This window comes from Microtus ochrogaster, linkage group LG5 (genome assembly GCF_000317375.1).
Source record: "Microtus ochrogaster isolate Prairie Vole_2 linkage group LG5, MicOch1.0, whole genome shotgun sequence".
In the NCBI taxonomy this organism is placed as follows: domain Eukaryota; kingdom Metazoa; phylum Chordata; class Mammalia; order Rodentia; family Cricetidae; genus Microtus; species Microtus ochrogaster.
In genome coordinates, this window is record NC_022031.1 from 32850690 (window position 1) to 32870669 (window position 19980).

General features: G+C 45.5%; 1 protein-coding gene across 2 annotated transcripts in view; it reads right to left on the bottom strand.

The window, feature by feature from the left end:
• Positions 1-19980, bottom strand: part of Mob3b (MOB kinase activator 3B) — a 174459-nt gene that overhangs the window by 93516 nt on the left and 60963 nt on the right. The window contains exons 1-2 of one of the 2 annotated variants that reach the window (XM_026786839.1): positions 8585-8604; positions 7567-8174 (exon numbers count right to left, since the gene is read on the bottom strand). In XM_026786839.1, the coding sequence (XP_026642640.1) occupies positions 7567-7984 (418 nt within the window). In that variant the 5' untranslated portion in view covers positions 7985-8174; positions 8585-8604. Of the gene's footprint in view, positions 1-7566; positions 8175-8584; positions 8605-19980 lie in introns of those variants that run through there. The other variant, XM_005361977.2, reaches the window with a different exon arrangement.

Below are 19980 nucleotides of genomic sequence, written 5' to 3' on the forward strand. Positions count from 1 at the left end.
GTTCTTAGAGCCAAACAGTTTATCGGAGCCCAAAAGATCCATCTCGTAGCCAAAGCTCTGGAAGCTCTTGCCCATTCACAAGGCCGTTTGGGGGGAAACGAGATTCTACCGTTGGCAGTGATTCGCCTGTAAAGCAGAAACAAAGCCAACGGCCACAGACATGCTTTGACAGCGCTTAACCCCTCCTTCAGAGATGCAGTCCAAGCCTCTGAGCTGGCTCTAATTAGTCGACCTTCCTGGGTGTAAGGAGTGGGCTCCGCCCCTGCTTGTCTAGCGAACCCGTGCTCACCTTCTGCTGAGGCTAATTTGACACGGAACAAGGGCAGATTTAGTGCTCAGTCTTCTGGAAATCGAGTGGGAGACCCTGACTGGCGGCAATTTCTCCAGATTTAGGTGTTCTTCCCTGAAGCCAGGAGTCGCTCTGACTCCTGGAGTTTTCCAAAGGCTGGAGAGATGCCCTTAAGGGTTTGAGATCCTCATCACATCAACAAAGACTGACAATGTCTGTAAATCTTGCTGAGACCACAAGTCTGTATTATGATTCCACAGATATTGTTCATAAACTGTCTAGCAATTTCCAGGCGTATGGATGATAGTTGCAGAGGTGGGAGGGGAGAAAAGAGGAAAGGAGGGCCAGTTAGCACAGGAATGTCTTCAGTGTCCTTTATGCCCCAGGTTCTAATGTGACCCCCACCCCCACACTCCGCCATGTTGCCTTGGTTGATCCTTAAAACAGCCTCACGAGGTCAGAATTATACCCTTAGTTCCCAAACAGAGAAATGGAAATTTAGAGCTAGCACGACCCAGCAGCGCGTGAGCAGCAGAACGAGCTGATTAGAGCCAAGCAGTGCTTTCAGCAGGCTGCAAATACATCTCCCCCACACGTCCTGTCTTGTCCGTGCCATACAGAACGACTTCAAAATCTGAAAACGCAAGCGAGACATCCAATAAGAAATGGAAGGTTAGAATGGAAATGTTAAACATAACTCTGACTTCTCAAATCCCAAGTCTGAGACGCTCATCGCTGCGTATGTTTTTATTTATTTATTCTTGCCATGCTACGTTGGAAGATGATGAAATCATAGGTAGGAGCTGAACGAGACCATGGTGGTGCATGCCTTTGATCCCAGCACTCAGAGAAGGCAGGAAAACCAGGTGTTCCAGGTCAGCCTGGGCTGCACAATAAATGTAGTCTCATGAAACGGGTGGTCAAGGGGATACAACTCTTTCCTCAACGCACTTAGAAAAATATACAGAGTGATTTGGAATAACTAGACATCTGGGCATTACGTAAATAGCTCGAGGATGTGGACTCTGTCTGCTTTGCTCCCAGGGTAACTGAAACAGGACTTGATCCCAGACACGCACACACTAAGCACTCATGGAACGAACGAGCGAATGAGTAACAGCCAATTCGTCACGGGTCATTGTGGACCAAAGGATGAGCTGGCCTGTGGCCAGTCTCAGAATGGAGCACGGGACATTTGCAGACCCTGAATTGTATTTTCTAGACATCTCAGTGCTGACGTTTGTTTTCTTCTAAAACAGCAAAAGCCAAAGCCAATCATTTTTAAATTAAAAAAAAAAAATTAATGAAATTTTCTCTATACTAATCATCCTCCTAAAACTATTGGTTGAGAATCATCCAGCATGGGAACTAATGATATATTCTCTGAATGGTACGGTATGGTAAGCATATAGACTTTTGGCCACCCTTGCTCACACTGACTCCTGAGTTAGGTACCATCTGTACAGTTCAAAGAAAGCCCCTTAGACTCCTGGCGACTAAGATGCAAGAGTCACTCCATTGAGCTGTTGTAAGGACTACGTGAGATTAGCAGTGGCAGCTAGAGTGCAGGCACTGCAGACAGGAATCTGCTTTCCCCTAACTTCCACTAATCTTCCCCGCTGACTCCATTTATTCTAAAACCGTAGGTGTAGGTGAGATCATGCAATTGTGTCTTACAAACTCTTCTGCCTTTACAGAGACTTTTTTCAAAACCCATGAGTCAGAGGGCTCTGCCGTCTCCTTTTGTCTGAGCATCAGCTCTCCAATGTTCAATCCTGTTCTATAACAGGGAAGCAGGGAAGCAGGAACCAGAACAGAGAGGCACTTTTGTAATTAGGCAACAGTGTTTCTTTTAAGTCTGTGGCTTTCTGTTTTCTGTTTGGGTTGTATCTTTAAGAAGTAGAATCAAAGGGAGGTGGTCCTTGCTTCTGCAGTTACTGCTCTTATAAGGCTTCAGCAGGGACATCTGCTGGGTTCCCACCAAAGGAGGTTCAAGGTGAGTTCACGGGAGGGTGGAGGGGCCTGTGGCTGACGAGAGGCTGCATGTGCTTGTATCCCCCATCTGAAAAAGCTTGACTCCTGGCAGCATGCGCTCACGAAAGGCTGGCTTTCTTCAGTGTTTCAGTGGTGGAGATCAACAGCTGTTTACATCCTTCATCCCTAACTAAGGGTGAAGCCGCCACATCTGTCACTGCTTTCCGGTTCTACTTCCTTGGATCACAGTGGGGAGGTTAGTTTGAACCCTCCTTGGTTCCTGGGCAGGAACACTGACACATGCCCAGGCTTCTAATTCTCAGCAGATCACTCCGTTTCTCATCCTCTCAGGATCAACTGTTTGCCTAAAGTTTATTTTATTTTGTTTTATCCTGACACACATCTTGATCATTTCTGAGAAAGACTCATAACAACACAAAGATCAAAAGCGAGGCGGTAGGATGGACTTGGAAGGAGGATGAAGGGGACACGGTGGAGTGCGCTGGAGGAAGCACATCTTCTGAAACACAGTACCAATGCCCTGCTAACACCTGAGAACAAACCTCAGCTAAGTAGGACGCCGATGAACACTCATGGTGATGGTGGATGCTGGAGCTTTTCACTGACCCCTTGCTTGCCATGTTAGAAATGTTAAGAGAATGAAGCCAGGCAGGAGAGAGCTTACTTTGTACCATGAGAACTGGTTTTGGTCTATATGTCAAAACAAAACAAAATAACCCAGACTGATGGCACATGTTTATAATCCCAGTGCTGGAGAAGCAGAGATGGGTGAATACTTGAAGCTCATTGGCCCAACCAGCCTGGTCTAACTGGTGCGTTCCAGGTCAAGAGAGATCATGTATTAAATAGGTAGCTAGGACCTGAAGAGGGATGTCTCAGGTTGTTTTACATCACATGTGTGTGCGCACACGCATATAGAATCACACATGCAGACATACACAAAAGAAAGAAAGGAAGTGTCTTAGAGTTTTCTTGCTGTGAAGAGACACCATGACCATGGCAGCTCTTACAATGGAAAACATTTAACTGGGGTTGGCTTGCAGTTTCAGAGGTTCAGTCTTTTATCAATATGGCAGAGAGCAAGGTGGCATGCAGGTAGACATGATGCTGGCTACACCTTGATCAGGAAGGCAACAGGAAGTAGACTGTGACATTGGGGAGGGGTATCTTGAGCATAGGAAACCTCAAAGCCCGCCTCCACAGTGACATGTTTCCTTCAACAAAGCCACACCTCATCATAGTGTCACTCCCTATGAACTTATGGGACCAATTACATTCAAACTACCACAGAAAACCTCATGGAAACAAGCGCTAGGTAAACCAGAGGGGTGGTGTGGTGGTTTGAATAGGTATGGCTGGTTTGCTCAGCTGTTTTTGTTTTCTTCTTTAAAGATTCATTTATTTTATTTTATGTGTATGGGTATTTTGCCTGGATGCATCTGCAGATTATATAATTTATGTACCACATGTATTGCCTAGTGCCATAAATCCCCTGGAACTGGAGTTACAGACAGTTTGAACTGCCTTGTGGGTACTGGGGACTGAACCTAGGTCCTCTGGAAGATTAGCCAGTGCTCTTAACTCCTGAGCCATCTCTCCAGTCCCTCAGCTGCTTTCTTCTAGAACCCGGGAGTACCAGCCCAGGGATGGCCCCACCCACATGAGCTGGGCCTGCCCACATCAATAACTAATTAAGAAAATGCCCTAAAGGCTTGTCTGCAGCTGATCTGATGGAGGTAGTTTCTTCACTGAAATACTGTCCTCTCAGATGACTCTAGTTTCTGTCAAGTTGACATTAAACTACCCAGTAGAGTGGACATTTCTCAGCAGAAGACATGTAAGTAACCGACAGGCATATGAAAACGTAAGACATATGTTATTTATGTATTCAATCATCAAATATACAAATGGATATGCCTGAATAAAGAAAATGTGGCATATATACATAATGGAATATTTTCAGTCTTTCAAAGGAAGGAAATCAGGGCTGGAGAGATAGCGCAGTGGTTAAGAGCACTTACTTACTGCTCTCGCAGAGGACTTGGGTTCTGTTGCCCAGAACCCACATGGCAGCTCACAACCGCCCATAACTCCAGCTCCTGGGAGTCTGGCACTCTCTTAACATACACATAAATAAAAATAAGGAAGTCTTAAAAGGCAATCTTAGCCAGGTGTGGTGACACACATTTATGACCCTACCACTTGGAAAGCTGAAGCAGTCCAGGCCAACTAAGGCTATAGAGTGAGTTCCAGGCCAACAGGCCTACACATGGGAACTTGTGCCAACACTCTGTCTGTCTCTCTCTCTCTTTTTTTTTTTTTTTTTTTTTTTTTTTGTTTTTTCGAGACAGGGTTTCTCTGTGGCTTTGGAGCCTGTCCTGGAACTAGCTCTGTAGACCAGGCTGGTCTCGAACTCACAGAGATCCGCCTGCCTCTGCCTCCCAAGTGCTGGGATTAAAGGCGTGAGCCACCATCGCCCGGCTTGTCTCTCTCTTTCATCATTTACAATAATACATATGAAATTTATGAATCATGAATAAACTGAGTGTGGCACACAAAAGCAAATATCATACTATCTTGCTGCCCTATCAAAAGGCCAAGGCAGTTTCTTTATTCAACCAATGAAAGCAACACATAGACAAAAGAACCTCCTACATCACTATCTTACATGTAGAATCTAAAAATGCCTAGTTCGTAAGAATAGAGAAGAAAGGAAGTTACCGATTTTATTCAAAATAAAATCGAGAGATTTTATTCAAAGGATACAAAATTTTAGCCAAAAAAGGAAAAAGAACAATTGTACAGTATAGTAACTATACTTTTTGTTGTCTGATGTTAAGTTACAGATTTTAAAGTCGCATTTAAGAAATTTATTATTATTATTATTATTATTATTATTATTATTATTACTATTGGCAGGGCTAAAGGTTTAAACCCAGGACCTTGGCCATGCTGGGCAAGTATTCCCCAAGACCAGGGAAACTGTGTTTTGAATATTTGAATAGAAAGCCCAAATAATGCTGACAACTCTAATCTATATAAGTTAATATTTTCTTAAAATTAAAAATAATAGCTGTACATAGTGGAACAAGCATCTAATCCCAGCACTCAGGAGGGGAGCAGGTAGACCCCTGTGAGTTGGAGACCAGCCTTGCCTACAACAAGTGTCAAACAGCCAGAGCCACATAGAGAGACCCTGTCTAAACAATAAACAAATGACACCTGTGAATGAATTCCATTTTAAAAGGAAGAATAAAGCACCACATCAAGCATGGAAACACACACACCAAAAACTCTTTTATCGGGGCCAGCAGGTAAAGGTGCTTTCCCACAAGCCTGGTAACCTGGTTCTCTCCTGGGTTGCACTAGGCCGAAGGAGAGAACCAGTTCTTGCAAGTTGTACTCTGACCTCCACACACACACCTGGCATTTGCCTTTACACACACACACACAGACAAAGTGTTTAAAATAACACACTTTAAAGTACTCTTCTTAAAACAAACAAACAAAAAATAAAGTACTCTTCTTAGAAATTCCTAAAATGCACATTGATATACTAAAAACCCTGTGCTGAAAGATAAATCCTCAGCTTCCTCTGAATTTCCTGAACTTATTTTTTTCTCAGAAGGAATCCTGCTAAGATTCCTTAGAACATCGATGCTGTGAAGCAAAGAGACAGAGAATTCAGTCTGTATGCAAAATGATGAAGGAAACACCTAGAAAAGAAAGTGCTATTATTTTCTATGGGAACAGGGAGACATCTGGTACTCCCGAGAACAGTCTAAAATCACCTGTGACGCTCTCCATTCCCCAAACAGATATCCAGAAGCTGCCTCCCTCTCAAGCAATCCAAGGGTGCTGTACTGAGATATTCGCTCTGCAGCTCAAAGTGGCCATGGCTGCAGTGCCCAGAGTTCAGAGTACCCTGAAGCCAACATCAGAAGGATGATACCGAATCATTCTTGCTATAGTAGACACTCTGCGCATAACATTAACAGTTCCTCCTAGCACAAGCAGCCTCTCATAGCAAAATTAAAGTGCATGAAGATAAGAATGAAGGATTTCCCACCCTTCAGAGATGTGGAATACCTACTCAGGAGGGTTTCTGGGAAACTCCTAGGCAATACTGAACACCTCACCTCCTTTCTGGCAACAAGGGACAGGAGAGGAAAGCATGAAGGGACTGGACAAGTTAAGGCGAAGCCAGGACCCTCACAAACTGGTTTATGTGCTGAATACTTCAAGATGCACCATACCAAAAAAGAAAAAAAAAAGACGCACCATACTGCACCAATCAATTTATGTCCTTTTTTTTCCAGTATAAACCTAATTATTTCCATACATCCCTTCTCAACTTGGGGACACCTCTCCATCTGCAAAGATTTCAACAGACTTCATCATGTGTTTTCATGTGCATACATCACGTACTACACACATGTTTTTTGTCCTCTCCCGATAGGACAAGAGTCATTCATCTTGGAAAAGTTCATGAGTGCCCATGCAGGCTCCTAGCTCTGTGCTAAGGACTGGAGACATGGCAAAAGAAACAGGAGTTCTCATTCCTACTGAGCCTTGGATGTGAAGCAATGAATTCCAGACCCAGCCTGTCCATACACAGGAATCCAATAGCTAGCAACACAAAGAGGAAGGAAAGGCTGAGTCTAAACCCTTATGCTGTACGGTCGATAGCACAAAACAAACCGAAATATCAAACGTTCCAGTCTGCCTGGCAGTTAAGAGAGTTAACAGTATAGCCCGGAAATGCAGTAACCGTGATTAGAAGAGAGTTAAATGCCAGGATCTTTATTTCCCCAGGATATGAACCCCTGTGGGCTTGTTGCCCAACTAATTTGTAGATTCCCATAATGTGATTTTTAGTCTTGAAAAGTTAATACCAACAGTAGTCACACCCCAATCAATGCAACCTTGCACGTCAATTAGCCAAAAACCAAAAAATCTTACCAGGCTGAGTAGAATTGGAGTCTAGCCCTAAGAAAGCCAAGAAGATCCTATCTAACATTTCCTAACACTCCCAAGCATGTAGAACGTATACCACTGGACTCCACAAGATCACAAATAGACAGACCGTGAATGAGCTCCACCCATTTTAATCAGATTCATGCGTATCAGATATATAGCTGATGGAATTTAGGGAAACACTGACGTGGCTGAGATCTACTATTCAAAGACAGTGTAAGACTCATACTGTGAAAATTTTATCACCTCTGGACGGAATGGGACAAAATACCAAAAAACACACGTTAAAATTTCGAGGCACTCACCAACACATGTCGGAAATATGTCCTCATTGTTGATCTGGACTTCAATCCAATCCATAAGCAGGTTCATGTACTGGGGAGCTGGTAGTGCAGTTGGCTTCTTATACTTGAGGTCGTCCTGCCACCGATACTCGTACTTGGGACCCCCTGACATCACGGGGCAGGTCCGCTCAGTGCAGAACTCACAGATGGTGCCGTAGATGAGGTTGATGCGATTGAAGAAGTCCACCACGTGCACCGCCACCCAGTCATTCTGGTCCTCCCCGCTGGGTAACTGCACAGCTGCTCTCAGGTCCACACCCGAGTTGAGGGATGCCTGAGCTCGTTTATGCAGCTCGAACCTCTGCGTGCCAGGTTCAAATTTCCTCTTGGGCCGGAAGGTCTTGTCCTTGTTGAACACTTGCTTCAAGGCTATAGACATGGTCTCCTCCTTGTCTTCCTTCCTTTTGCAGGAAGCAAATAGGCACGTGGGACTTTTCAGGGAGAGCTCACAGCCCAACAGCGTTTTCCACTGCCAGCCCTCAGGCCCCAGTCTTGCAGTTTAACTCGATTTTAAATGGCTCCTTCCATCTTCCTCTTGAATGATCTCCAAGGGAACCTCATGTTCCTTCCTACAGGCGGAAAAGAAAAGGGAACTTATGAGTGCTCAGTTTGCGTGTAAGAACTAACAAAGGCTTAGGGAAATTTCCACCTTGCATTCCTGGCTGTGGCTAGTTCCTATGGGTCTTGTATATGAATGTGGAGGTTAAACTATTGCCCTGCGGGGTGCACTGGTACTGCGAGCTATGCAAACAACTAAAGAAGAAAGGGTGCTACCCTTTTGTTCTGTGTGGTCCCTGTCAAATCCTTGCTGGCACTTCTCTGTTTGATCCAAAGCTAAAGGCTTTTCCAAGGTGCCAAGAGTGTGATGGGCAATGATTCAGTACTATTGCATGTCTACTCCTCTTTGGAGACTAATGAGTAAGCATAGATTGTCTCTGACTTCACAAAGAGAGATGGTGGGGCCAGGTGGCTATCATACCAGGAGCCTTAAAGGAGCCAGGGGCCTGCATCTGCTAGACCTGCAAGGAGTGATCAAAACGGTCAACTTAAGCCCTTGTGGGTCATGTATAATGCAGTTGAGAAAACTGAACTGCAGAGCTGAGAGAGAGAGAGACAGAGACAGAAATGAAAGGAACAAGGAGAGGGCAAAGAGGAGAAGAGAAAGAATAGGAGAGAGGAAGGAGGGGAGGGGAGGGAAATGGGAGGTGGAAATTTTTAATAAGTAAATAAATTTAAAAAAAGAATAGGAGAGGGAAGGGGAAAAAGAGGAGGAAGAGGAGGGAAGAAGGAAGGAGGGAGAAGGAAAGGAGGGAAGGAGAAGGAAGAGAAGGGAAGGAGGGAGAAGGAGAAGAGGAGGAGGAAGAGGAGGAGGGAAGGAAGTAGTGGCAACAGTGGCTATTGAAACAGACAAACACACAGAACTCACGCCCAAGTTGCTATGGGGAGAACACAGGAAGAAAGAGGCTCCATTAGCTCCAGGCAATCTAGGAAACAGTCCCATTTCTTACCTTTCAAATACATTTGTTCTCCCAGGATTGGTCGAATAAATCGATTTTAAATTCTGCTGACTTTAAGTTAGTGGTTCCTTTGCAAGGAGCCCTGACTATGACAGCCGCTGTCACTCTACAATGCGCCATCCTTTATGTTCCTAATACCACTCCCAGGAGCCCTTTCGAATGGAGCTGTCCAGCAGAACTTGCTCTGGCAAGGTACATGTTAGATGCACTTGGGATACAATGTGGCACCCACCATCCACATGTAGTCTTGAGAACTTGGATGTAGACAGAGTGACTAAGAAACGGAACTTTGTAATCTATCTTACTTTAATTAACTTGAATTTATTTGGCCATGCATATCTAGTGGGTGAAAACTTGAAAGCCTAATGTTGTCCATTATTTCATTTGACTCTGAAAACTCTAGCAAGATCTAGAGAATCATGGAAGATGCGCAGACTCACAGCAAGTAGAATTACCAGCTAGACAATATCCTGTGGCTAGCAGGAGGCACAGCTGGCACCAAATTTAGTTTGTTGGCCCCTTGTAAAGACTCTTTCCACACGGCCCCATACCCTGTGCTGTGATGTATTTTATCCTGCCTTTCCTTTTGGTTTATGAAGCTCCCTACCCAGAGCTCAGTCCCCGTTCCATTTTATACACACATTCCCTAGAAACTGCCAATAAAGGGTGGGTTGAGGTGAAGGCTGCCGTGTGGCCTTGACACAAAAGATTATAATAGGTCCACTTGAGCCAAACCACAGCAAAGTGACCCCAGAGCTGAGGCCAGCATCAGAAGAGCCAGCACAGAATCTGTTGCAGAGGACAAGCTCTCTGAGCTCCTTCTTCAGACCCAGAGGGGGTTCTGCCACTTCCCATGTCTGAACATGTCTTGTTAAGCCATCAACACAGGAATGAGCTCCTGAGATATTTTTTCGAAATTTTAAATTAGCATGCACAGTATTAGGTCCCATCATGGCATTTTCCAACGAAATCAGTTTCTGATATTTCTCCCTGAGAGCTCAGATTCCCTCCCACAAGGTTTGCCCTTTGCTCAGCATAGCCATGGTCCTGCTACCAGGTGCCTCTTCCTGTGTCAGCCACAGTCCAGAACTCACGTCCCTCTCTTCCCCACCCTTTTCCTAATAGCTTTGCCCTGTAATGCCACATCTGGGAAGTGGAACTCTATTCTCCTTTCTCATGGCAGTAAGCATATGCTCCCTGCTTCCCCCCACCCATACACACAAAAGATCCATGTGGAAAATATCACGTGACACCCAGCCTGAGATCTTCTATGAAGTCATACTCCAAAATACTCTGGTCTATCAACTACATAGCTATCAACACAAAAGTCTTTAAACTCTAGAGTGTGGACAGGTGCAATCTCTTTTTAAATGAAAACCTTCTGATGGGGAAGAACTTAGGTAGGCAGGGGAGGACGGAACTGAATTCTGGGAGGAAGAAAGCAGAGTCGGGGAGACACCATGGATCCCCTGCCAGAGTAAGACATGCTAACGAAACTTAGCCGGTAAGTCACTGCCATGTGGTGATACATGGATTACTAGAAATGGGTTAAATTAATGTAAGAGATAGCCAATAAGAAATTAGAGCTAATGGGCCAAGCAGTGGCTTAATGCATACAGTTTTTGTGTGGTTATTTTGGGGCTAATCTAGCTGGGAGGTCGGGATGAAAAAGCGAGCTCTCCTCCAGCTCTTTGCCTCTGCATGCACATGAAGCTTTCTCACTGCAGCTTTTTAAAAATCCCACGGATATCTTCAGGTGCACGTGGAACGCTGGCGTCCTGGCACGGAAGCCATACCATCACACATGCTGATGTGGGCAGATGTGGGAATGCCTCTGCTGGTTTGATTTTTCATTTACAGTGGAGTTGTTCTGAGGAGTTGGCCAGGTGAGTTTCCCACATGTAAAGACAAGGCTGGCCAATCGGGACGGATGAGAAAAGATCCATCACACCTCTGACCGCTAACCGAGTGGCATCCTTGCACATACCTTTCAAGGTCCCAGGGCTTTGTTGGTGTAGAGACCCAAGAGTTTTAAAGTACAAAGGATGGATGCACCCAGCCTTCCTTTCCAACCCCTGTCCACGTAGAGACCCTGCCTATAGTGTATTCTTCCATCCCATTCAATAGTTGCAGCTAGCCAGGCTTCTGATCTCAGATATTTGTGAAACTGTCTTGAGGGTCAAAAGTTCAAGGCTAGCCTGACTAACTTAGCAAGTGCCTGCCTCAAAAGTTTTTATAAAACAAATGAAAGGTTGGAGATGTAACTCAGTGGCAGAGTACTTTCCCAACAAGTACAAAGCCATGGGTTCAAGCCCCAGCACTGTTATAAAACCAGACATAGTGCTTATTACACACTAACACGGAGACCTGAGGTTATGTTGAAAGACAGGTGGAAGCTTCAAGGTTTGTACTTCAGACAAGCCCCAAATGACATCAGATCTGCTGATCTATACACAGAGGCGACACTGAGCTTCGCAGATGGGGGTATGTTTAAAAAGGAGGCTCTCTGGCTTCCCCCAGACCAGTAGATCTAAGTCTGAACATTAACAACATCTCAGAAATCAAACGCTTGAAGCCCTAGGTAGGATTCGCGGGCTGGACCACTAACGGATGAAGACATAAGCTTGTTCTTGTGACTTTGCCAACAGTTTGTTCATACACAGAGTCTGCACTCGAGGGTGCATGTGTTGAGGAAGAGTGAGAAGACCCGAATGTTTTCAACTCCGCGGCTTTGCCTGTAGGGGATGGGGGTGCGGCGGGGGGTTCTGATCTGGGTGGGTCTGGACAACAGACCACCGAGCACCTTCAGGCCTCTGGGGAAACCATTGTGTGATATCACACAGAGAGTGGCTACTGCCACTGCAGAAGTTTCTTAGGCTAATAACGGAATAGTGGTTATTCAGTCTTTGTCCAATGTCCAGAAAAAGAAAAAAAAAAAAGGAACAAGTCATAAGTTATTTGAGCCCTGGAAAGTAACACTAAGAAAATTCAGTTATGAATAGCATCCATTGTAATGCTAGTTTTCAATAAATATTTGAAGCCAATTGTTCATTAATTGAAAAACATTTACTAAGGCCCATTTATTCAGAAGACACAAGACTAGGGAGCAAGGGTGCAGAATTAATTAAAACTTGGCCTCCAACTATGAAGACCTCACAATTCAGTGTTCAATTTGGGGTCAGTCTAAACTTTTGCTTTTCGTACCCCAAAGTCTAACACACAAATGTGTTCATGGATGCCATCCCTTCAGTGTGTCACTTGACTTAGGAATGAAGAGGGCACAAGGTCTCTGGAAATAGAAAAAACAGAAATCCAAACAAAAAGCGTAAAACTGATGGCCACTCCATGTGTTCTCCATAATTTCTGCTTAATAGATCAACTTTAGCAATAAAACAAATGCCCAATAAAAGTATGCAGAGAGAACTCTGCTGAGCTGTGGGGGGATGTTGACAAGGTAGCTAAGCAACGCTGGCAAGGAAATGGGAAAGGAAGTTCTTATTTTTCTTTTCCTATTGATGTCTTCTGCCACATTAGTTGAAAAATCAGAGTCCTTGCCAGGGATCAAGGAAGAAATAAAACAACTCTCTCACTGACTTCTGGGAAATGCACCTTCTCTGGCAGCGACCTCCTCTAAAGGGCCATCCCGGTGAAGCAGAGGGGTGAGAGTGACCGAAAGGAACAAAGCTGATCGATGCTATCAGTCAGAAGTAGATAGTGGGGGAGAAGTCCACGATGTCATCTCTGAGCTGGAGGGTGCCTCTGGCATGACAACTGACTACAGACAAGCCACAAGAGAAATGCCCCAAACACCCCACACAGAGGAGGTACAATCTGGCTCTTGCCTTGTTGGGTTCTAAGAAGCTGGGATGGCGATGGGCACAGACTTCACAGAAGATTTGTTGAGCACAGGAATAAACAACAGTGAGTAAAAAAAACATTTCGTACTAAACCAGAACCACAGAAGTTAAACCAAATTGCAGCTCCTGATTGGAGTATTTTAGGGATTCAACCTCAGCCTGGGTAAGCTCACAGTCAGTGACTGGATCTGAATGTACCAGGGATGCTCTGTAGTGACATGCCAGTCTCCCCCAGGGCAGGACATCTGTCCACTTACCTTTCTGTGGCTCCTCCTGCCCTCACTTCTATTTGAAATGCTAGTCTTGGAGTTAAAGAACAAGTCTGGTATCGCTCTACCAATATATTTTCCTCTCTGTGGCTGGACCAGTCTACAGAACTTTGCTCTTCCTCTGTCAATACTGAGTAAATTGGGTTGTAAGTTGTGGTGATGGTGATGGTATGTGTGTGTATGTGTGTGTGTGCTTGTGTGCTTGTATGCTTGGAGGTTCGAGAAGGATGTCAAGTGTCCTGCTTTATCATGTTCCATCTTATTTGAGAGAGTTTTCAATGAACCTGGAATGAAGCTGTTACCCAGCAACCTCAGAGCCTGTCCTGTTTCCATCTCCTCACAGCACTGGGGCTCTAGCATCCCAAACAATCAGACCATTTTTGATTCAGGTGTCTTAGTTGTCTTACTATTCCTGTGGTAAGATACCATGACCAAGGCAACTTGCAAAAGAAAGTGGCTATTGGGGCTTACAGTTTCAGAGGGTCCATGGCAGCAGGCAGGCAAGTATAGTGCTGAAGCAGTAACTGAGAGCTCACATCTTGAGACACATCCATAAGGAGGGGATGGGACGGGATGCAGAAATCTTTTGAAACTTTTAAGTCTGCCCTTAGTGAGATACCTGTTCCAACAAGACCACACCTTTTCACCCTTCCCAAACAATTCCACCAAATGGGGACCAAGTATTCAAATAGATGAGCCTATGGAGGCCATTCTCATTTACCATGAGTTCTGGGGATTTGAACTAAAGTCCTTACACCTGCACAGCAAGAATTCTTATTTCCTCAGCCACACACAGCCCTGTGTATTTATAAGTAAAATGGACGTCGCCTGATGTTCGGAGGCTCCTCTAAAGGATGTGTTGGCTGATTTCTTTCTACCAACTTTTATGTATCCTTGCCTGAGAAGTAGCTTTGCTACCCTATCCCATCCTCAACACACCTTCCGAACTCAGTGCTGCTTCATCCACGCGTTTTGTTTGTTGGTTTGTTTTTGATTAGGTGAGAGAAACACTGCTGCCTCTCTATAATTTTCAAAGACATGCAAGGCTTCAGAACACAGATGAAATCAGTCAGAACGGGTGCAGCCCTGTATAAACCTGTCCCATGACTCTCACTGCCCATTTATACTCCTTGACGTTTTCTCTGTTTATTTACTTGGTCAACAGTACAGATATTCTAACATTAAAAGTTTGAGTATCTCAAAAACGAATGCGCCACGTGCCACCAATGTCAAAGCATCAACGCCGTAACAGCAACAACAACCACAGGAGTGGGTCAGTGCAGGGCAGGTGGCTTAGAAACAACCCACAGTGCTGCAAATGGTTCATCATCCCCCAGACTCAGAAGCAGCAGCACTGTTCAAAAGGGGACCCAGTGCTGGAAAGAGAAGAAATGAGATACAAGGAGAAGAGGGTCAACACACTGCACATCACAGTCCACAGAGGACAGAATTTTATCTACATGAGTTCTTAAATAAAGGCCCTGTGGATGCCAGGGTGGGGTAGCTGGGATTGCCAGAAATGAGGATGATGGGGACTCTTTGGTCTAACCTTACATAAGCCTGATTACTGCAAAAGCTCAGTTGGCCATTTGGATTTTATAAAAGATATTCTGATGATTTTATTACACACACAGAGAGAGGGAAGGAGAGAGGAAGGGAGAGGAAGAGGGGGGGAGAGAGAGATTTTGAGACAGGGTCTCACTATGTAGACCAGGCTGGCCTCAAACTCAGAGCTCCACCTGCCTCTACCTCCCAAGTGCTAAGATTAAAGGAGTGCACCACTGTGCCCAGCACAGATTATTTATTTAATGTCTGCTGGTGGTTTGTTGTTGTTGTTGTTTTGTCTGTATGCATGTCTGCACACCACAAGAGGGCATCAGATCCCATGGGACTTTGGTTATAGACAACTGTGAGTTGACCTGTGGGTGCTGGGAGTTGAACTCAGGACCTCTGGAAGAGCAACCTTAACTCTTAACTGCGGAACCAAAAAAATGAAGGTAGGCAAAAATATGTAAGCATTTTTACATTTTGAATTACAGGTATTTAGCCGGTAGCGTGACAACTCGGAACCTCAAGAGATGAGATGAAGCTTGCTGTCAACTATCACTTCCCTCTCTGTTTTTGAAACAAGGAATGACAGCTGTTTCTTGGAGAAGTATGGCTTTAGAGCAAAAATGTTCGGACTTAAGAAAGTCAGTTCCTGTGACTGTCAACAGACATATTTACCCTCAGCCATGCTAAGTGAATTTGAAGTCTCAGAGGCTGGAAAAGTTTTATTCCTGGTTTGAGGGGAGCTGATGTGTGACATCTGGAACCACTGCAAGAGATCTTTGAAGGGGGCAGGGAAGCCAGAGCAGGCGGAAAGACTGGAAATTGGAAAATGCAGCTCTCATTTTCAAAAGAGCACAGTGCTCAGCTTGGAGGGGCTGGGGAGAGTTAAAACTGAGTTAAACTCTCAGCTAAAACCTTGACAGTTCAACTTTGCACTTGCAGGCAAAGTTTCAAGGCAGCCGGGGCCATTGCAGGTTGGTGGGAGACTCGCGGAAGGTGTGCTCAGGTGTGTCCAACCTGCAGTCCACCTGAGACCACTCCAGCACAGTTAGGGGTCACAGCCTGGCACATTGTCGAGGGCAAAGATGTCTCACTGGATCAAAGGTGAGACGGTCCCGGGAGTGGATTCTGCACATAGCAGGTACTTTTAAAAAGTGTTACTATATCATTTGATTCACATCATGATGCATATTTTCATGCAAAGTCAGGCCCTTAGGGAATCAAACAGACCCAGGGGTCTATCTTAGGATACTGAAAATCCAGTTCTACCGAATCACATCACAGTGAGCAGCAGGCTCAGCCAACATTGATTGACGACTTACTGGTTATTTTAACTGTCACAATCCAATGCACAGGCCTTATTATTAGTCCTATTTTACACTATTAAAAAAAATGGGAAGACATAATATGCAAGCCAGGTGCAGTGACACACTTTTAATTCCAGCCCTTGGGAGGCAGAGACAAACTGATCTAGGGGAGTTCACCACCCCCTGTTCTATACAGAGAGCCCCAGGATAGCCAGGGCTGCCTACTGAGGCACTGCCTTAAATGACAATCAACAACAACAAGAAGAAACCACAGGACTTTGAGCCACAAGCAAGCAGGATGGTTCAAAAACAAAGAGAGCAGAGGAAGCTCACTCCTGCTGGCTGGTGTCAGGGAAGGAGAGGGGAGAAGCAGGTGAGCCCTACCTGCTGTCCTGTGATGCACAGAAAAAAAGAACTGCAGTCCCGAGTCAGCTGATCCTGAGTCAGCTGGCTACGGCTTTGAACAAGGCGCCTTTTACCTGCTTCCGCTCTGCCTTTGTTAAAGATAATGGTGATATCTTTCAAGGTATTGTGAGAATTAAGAGCTCCTGTCTGCCGGAGCTCAAACACAAGGAAACAGCTACGGCAGACACTGTGAGTGGAGCCGAGGGAGCTGCACCTTCAGACCCAGCACCTGGGAGGGCTACGCGCTGCAGAAGGTGCTTCGGTGCAATGCAGGTGTACTCTGGGAAATGCAGAAAGGCAATGGGGACCTGGAAGGGCTCGAGAGAAGAAATCAAATGCTACCTTCTTGTTTGATTTTGGGTGGGCTTTTAATTATCAGGCCAAGAGAAAGAATATTAATCTGAGCAAGATAACCTCAATATTCTCCTACATTTAAGATACATTAGTGGGACTGGAAACGTGGTTTAGTTAAGAACATATACCACTCTTGCAGAGGGCCTACGTTCAGCACCTAACACTCAAAACAGCAGGTGGTTCAAGACTACCTGTAACTCCAGCTTCAGGGGAATGTAACCCCTTCTGGCCTGCTCAGATACCTGTGGTGCACATGAATTCACACAAGCATACAGATATGCACATATATTAAATATATAATATAAATATATACATATATTTAAGAAGTCTTCATTATGAGGGTTTTTTGGTATGTTTTGTCTGTAAGAAAATCTAGTGTGCATGGTTTATGTCATGGATTTGGGTATAGCAGGGCAAATTATACTTCTGCCCTTCCACTAATCCTTCAAACACACTTCTGAGATCTTAGCCTTTTTGCACAGTGACAAGCTGCACATAACCATTAAGCTCAACCCAGCTGCAACCTCCTGTTCTGGCAGGAACAACTCCCAGCACTGTCTACAAAGTTTCCCTGTTATCAGAAGAGAGGCCATGCTGGAGGAAGAGGGCCACACAGCCTTAGAAACAGGAGCGAACGGACAGCAGCCGGCACTGTGTTCTCTGATGCAAACAGGTAGGAAGCAGAGAAGCCTGAGCGAAAAGGGAGACAAATAATTCATGGGCCATCCACTCTAGCCTCCTGAACATGACCATAACAAGCAAAACAAGGAAGAAAACGGAGCCCAGCAGTAACTGGCAACCCAGTGACAACCACAAAAGGCTGGGGGTGGGGTCACCACCCTAATTTTGGAGCCATGCAAAGATGCGGGCTTGCGTCCATGCTTCATTACTCTTCCGAGGTAAAGTGGTTACCTGGGGTACCACTAGAGATATCACAGTGTGTTTGGGGGACAAAGCAGGTAAGGTGAGTAAAGACAGGCAAGCACCATGCAGAAATGCATTGACCCAGATTTCTCACATTCCAGGGTCTCAGGCTTCCTGATGCGCGGGAGTGCCAGCCATCATCTAGTCTCTTCTCTGACTCATACCCTGTAAGACTTCAGAATCTCAGCCTCCAATGCGCAAAGTCTCAGACAGTGCCGGGGGTCAGCATCCTTTGCTCACCTGAGGTGTTTATGAAGATGAACTTTCCCCCAAAGTCTGCTGCCAGACCACCTCTGCCCTAGCGTTAACTTGGGGGAAGAAGGTGTTTAGTTGCTGACTATGAGAATAACAAACTGGGCATGCTCAGTGACTCAGCCTTACTTTTCTTCCCCTCGGGAAATGTCTACCTTCAGGAAGTATGCTATTTCCTGCCGCCCAGTTCCCTGATGCCGGCATCGAAGAGGCCACTGTGTCTGCCACTGCAAGGAGAAATATAGGTGCATTTGGGATTTGGGTTCCCAGACTACAGATCTAGGACTGTATTTTCCCCTTGATTTATTCTAGTTTCAGTTTCTGTTGCTGTGATAAGCAAGGCCAGCAGGACCACGAAACAGTTCATTTACCTCACTGGGTTACAGTCCATCATTGGAGGAACCAAGGGAGGAACTCGGAGGCAGCTGAGGAACGCCGTCCAGTGGTCTGCTTCTTCTGGCTTACACAGCTACCTTCCTTATACAACCCAGGACCACAATCCCAGGGTTGGCCCCACCTAGAGTAACTAGCAATTAGGAAAATGCTCCAGAGACCAATCTGATAGAGGCAATTCTTCAGGGGCGGCTCCTTCACAGGTGTGGCAAGTTGGAAACTGATACTAACTGTGGCACTTCTGGAAGACATAAATTTGAGGTCAAGTGTGTTGGCGCACACCTGTAATCCACGAGCTGCAGTGACTGAGCCAGGATGATTGAGAGTTCAGGGGCAACCTGGTCTACATAGATAACCCAGAAATAAAATAAGTAATAAATAATAAATAAAAATGGATATTTGGGGTTTTTTTTAATTGTTGTTGTTGTTGGTGATTAGTTTTTGTAAGACTGGGAAGGTCTATTTTTGCTATTCTGTAGTTTAAATTAGTTTACCATCTGCTTTTCTTACCAACGTCCTCAAAGTCAGTTGGAAAGAAACGGTATTCCTTGTCTATTGGGGGTCCCGGAGACTCCGTGTGAATCTGTACAGACTGGCTTGGCCACACAAACTTACCTGGTTCTCGGCAGAGACTTGGGACAAAACTCAGGGAGGACTTGGCCTTGTAACTTACTCGCCTGCGGAAGCTCGGTCGCCACCCAATAGGAAGCACAGTTTTCTCTGTTGGGAGAAGACCTGGTCACAGCTGCCAGCACACTGGGTGGGAATACCCAGAGTACCTCTCATCTGTCAGTCAACTCCAGGTCTCACAGGCCCATCTAATCCGGGACCTCCACTCAACAACCTGGTACTGGAAGGGACTGGGGAAACCTTCCAGCCGTCCAGATAAGGCCACTCCTCTGCTCTGCCTCAGTTTTCTCCAAACTCTCTCAGCTCCAGTCAGTGGTGAAGTGGGAGTGAGGAGGCAGAAGAAGAAAAAGAGATGGCTGGTGCGTGCTGCACGTATCCGGCCGGCAGCATCGTCTGGTCTACTGCACGTATCCGGCCGCAGCATCTGGTCCACGCACTCATGACTTCACACACCACTATGCGCTCCACTTCCTGTGGCCAGTCACTCCTTAGATAACTCCGCCACAAGTACCTCACACGGGACAGCACAAACAGAACTCAGGAGCCTTTTGCGGTTCAACTATTTATCTAAATAATTGCTGATCAAATACCAGGCAGATAAACAGTTCTTTCTCCTGCCAACAGAACCACCCGCTCTCTTACTCCTGATTCACAGTCTACAAAAGAAACCCTTTCAGAAAACAGACGCCTCCCGCAAAGACACGATGTTTTTCAGGTCAGTGCAAACAGCTGCATATTTTCACGTTGCAACATTGGGTAAGAAGTCAACCCCTCCGGGCAAATGCATGGCTCAAGACTTGAAAAATACAGGACAAGGGTTGGGAAACGGCTCCGTGGGCAAGAACTCGTACAAGCTCGAGGACCTTAGTTTAAATCTCCCAAACCCATGGAAAAGCCAGATATGGCCACACACACC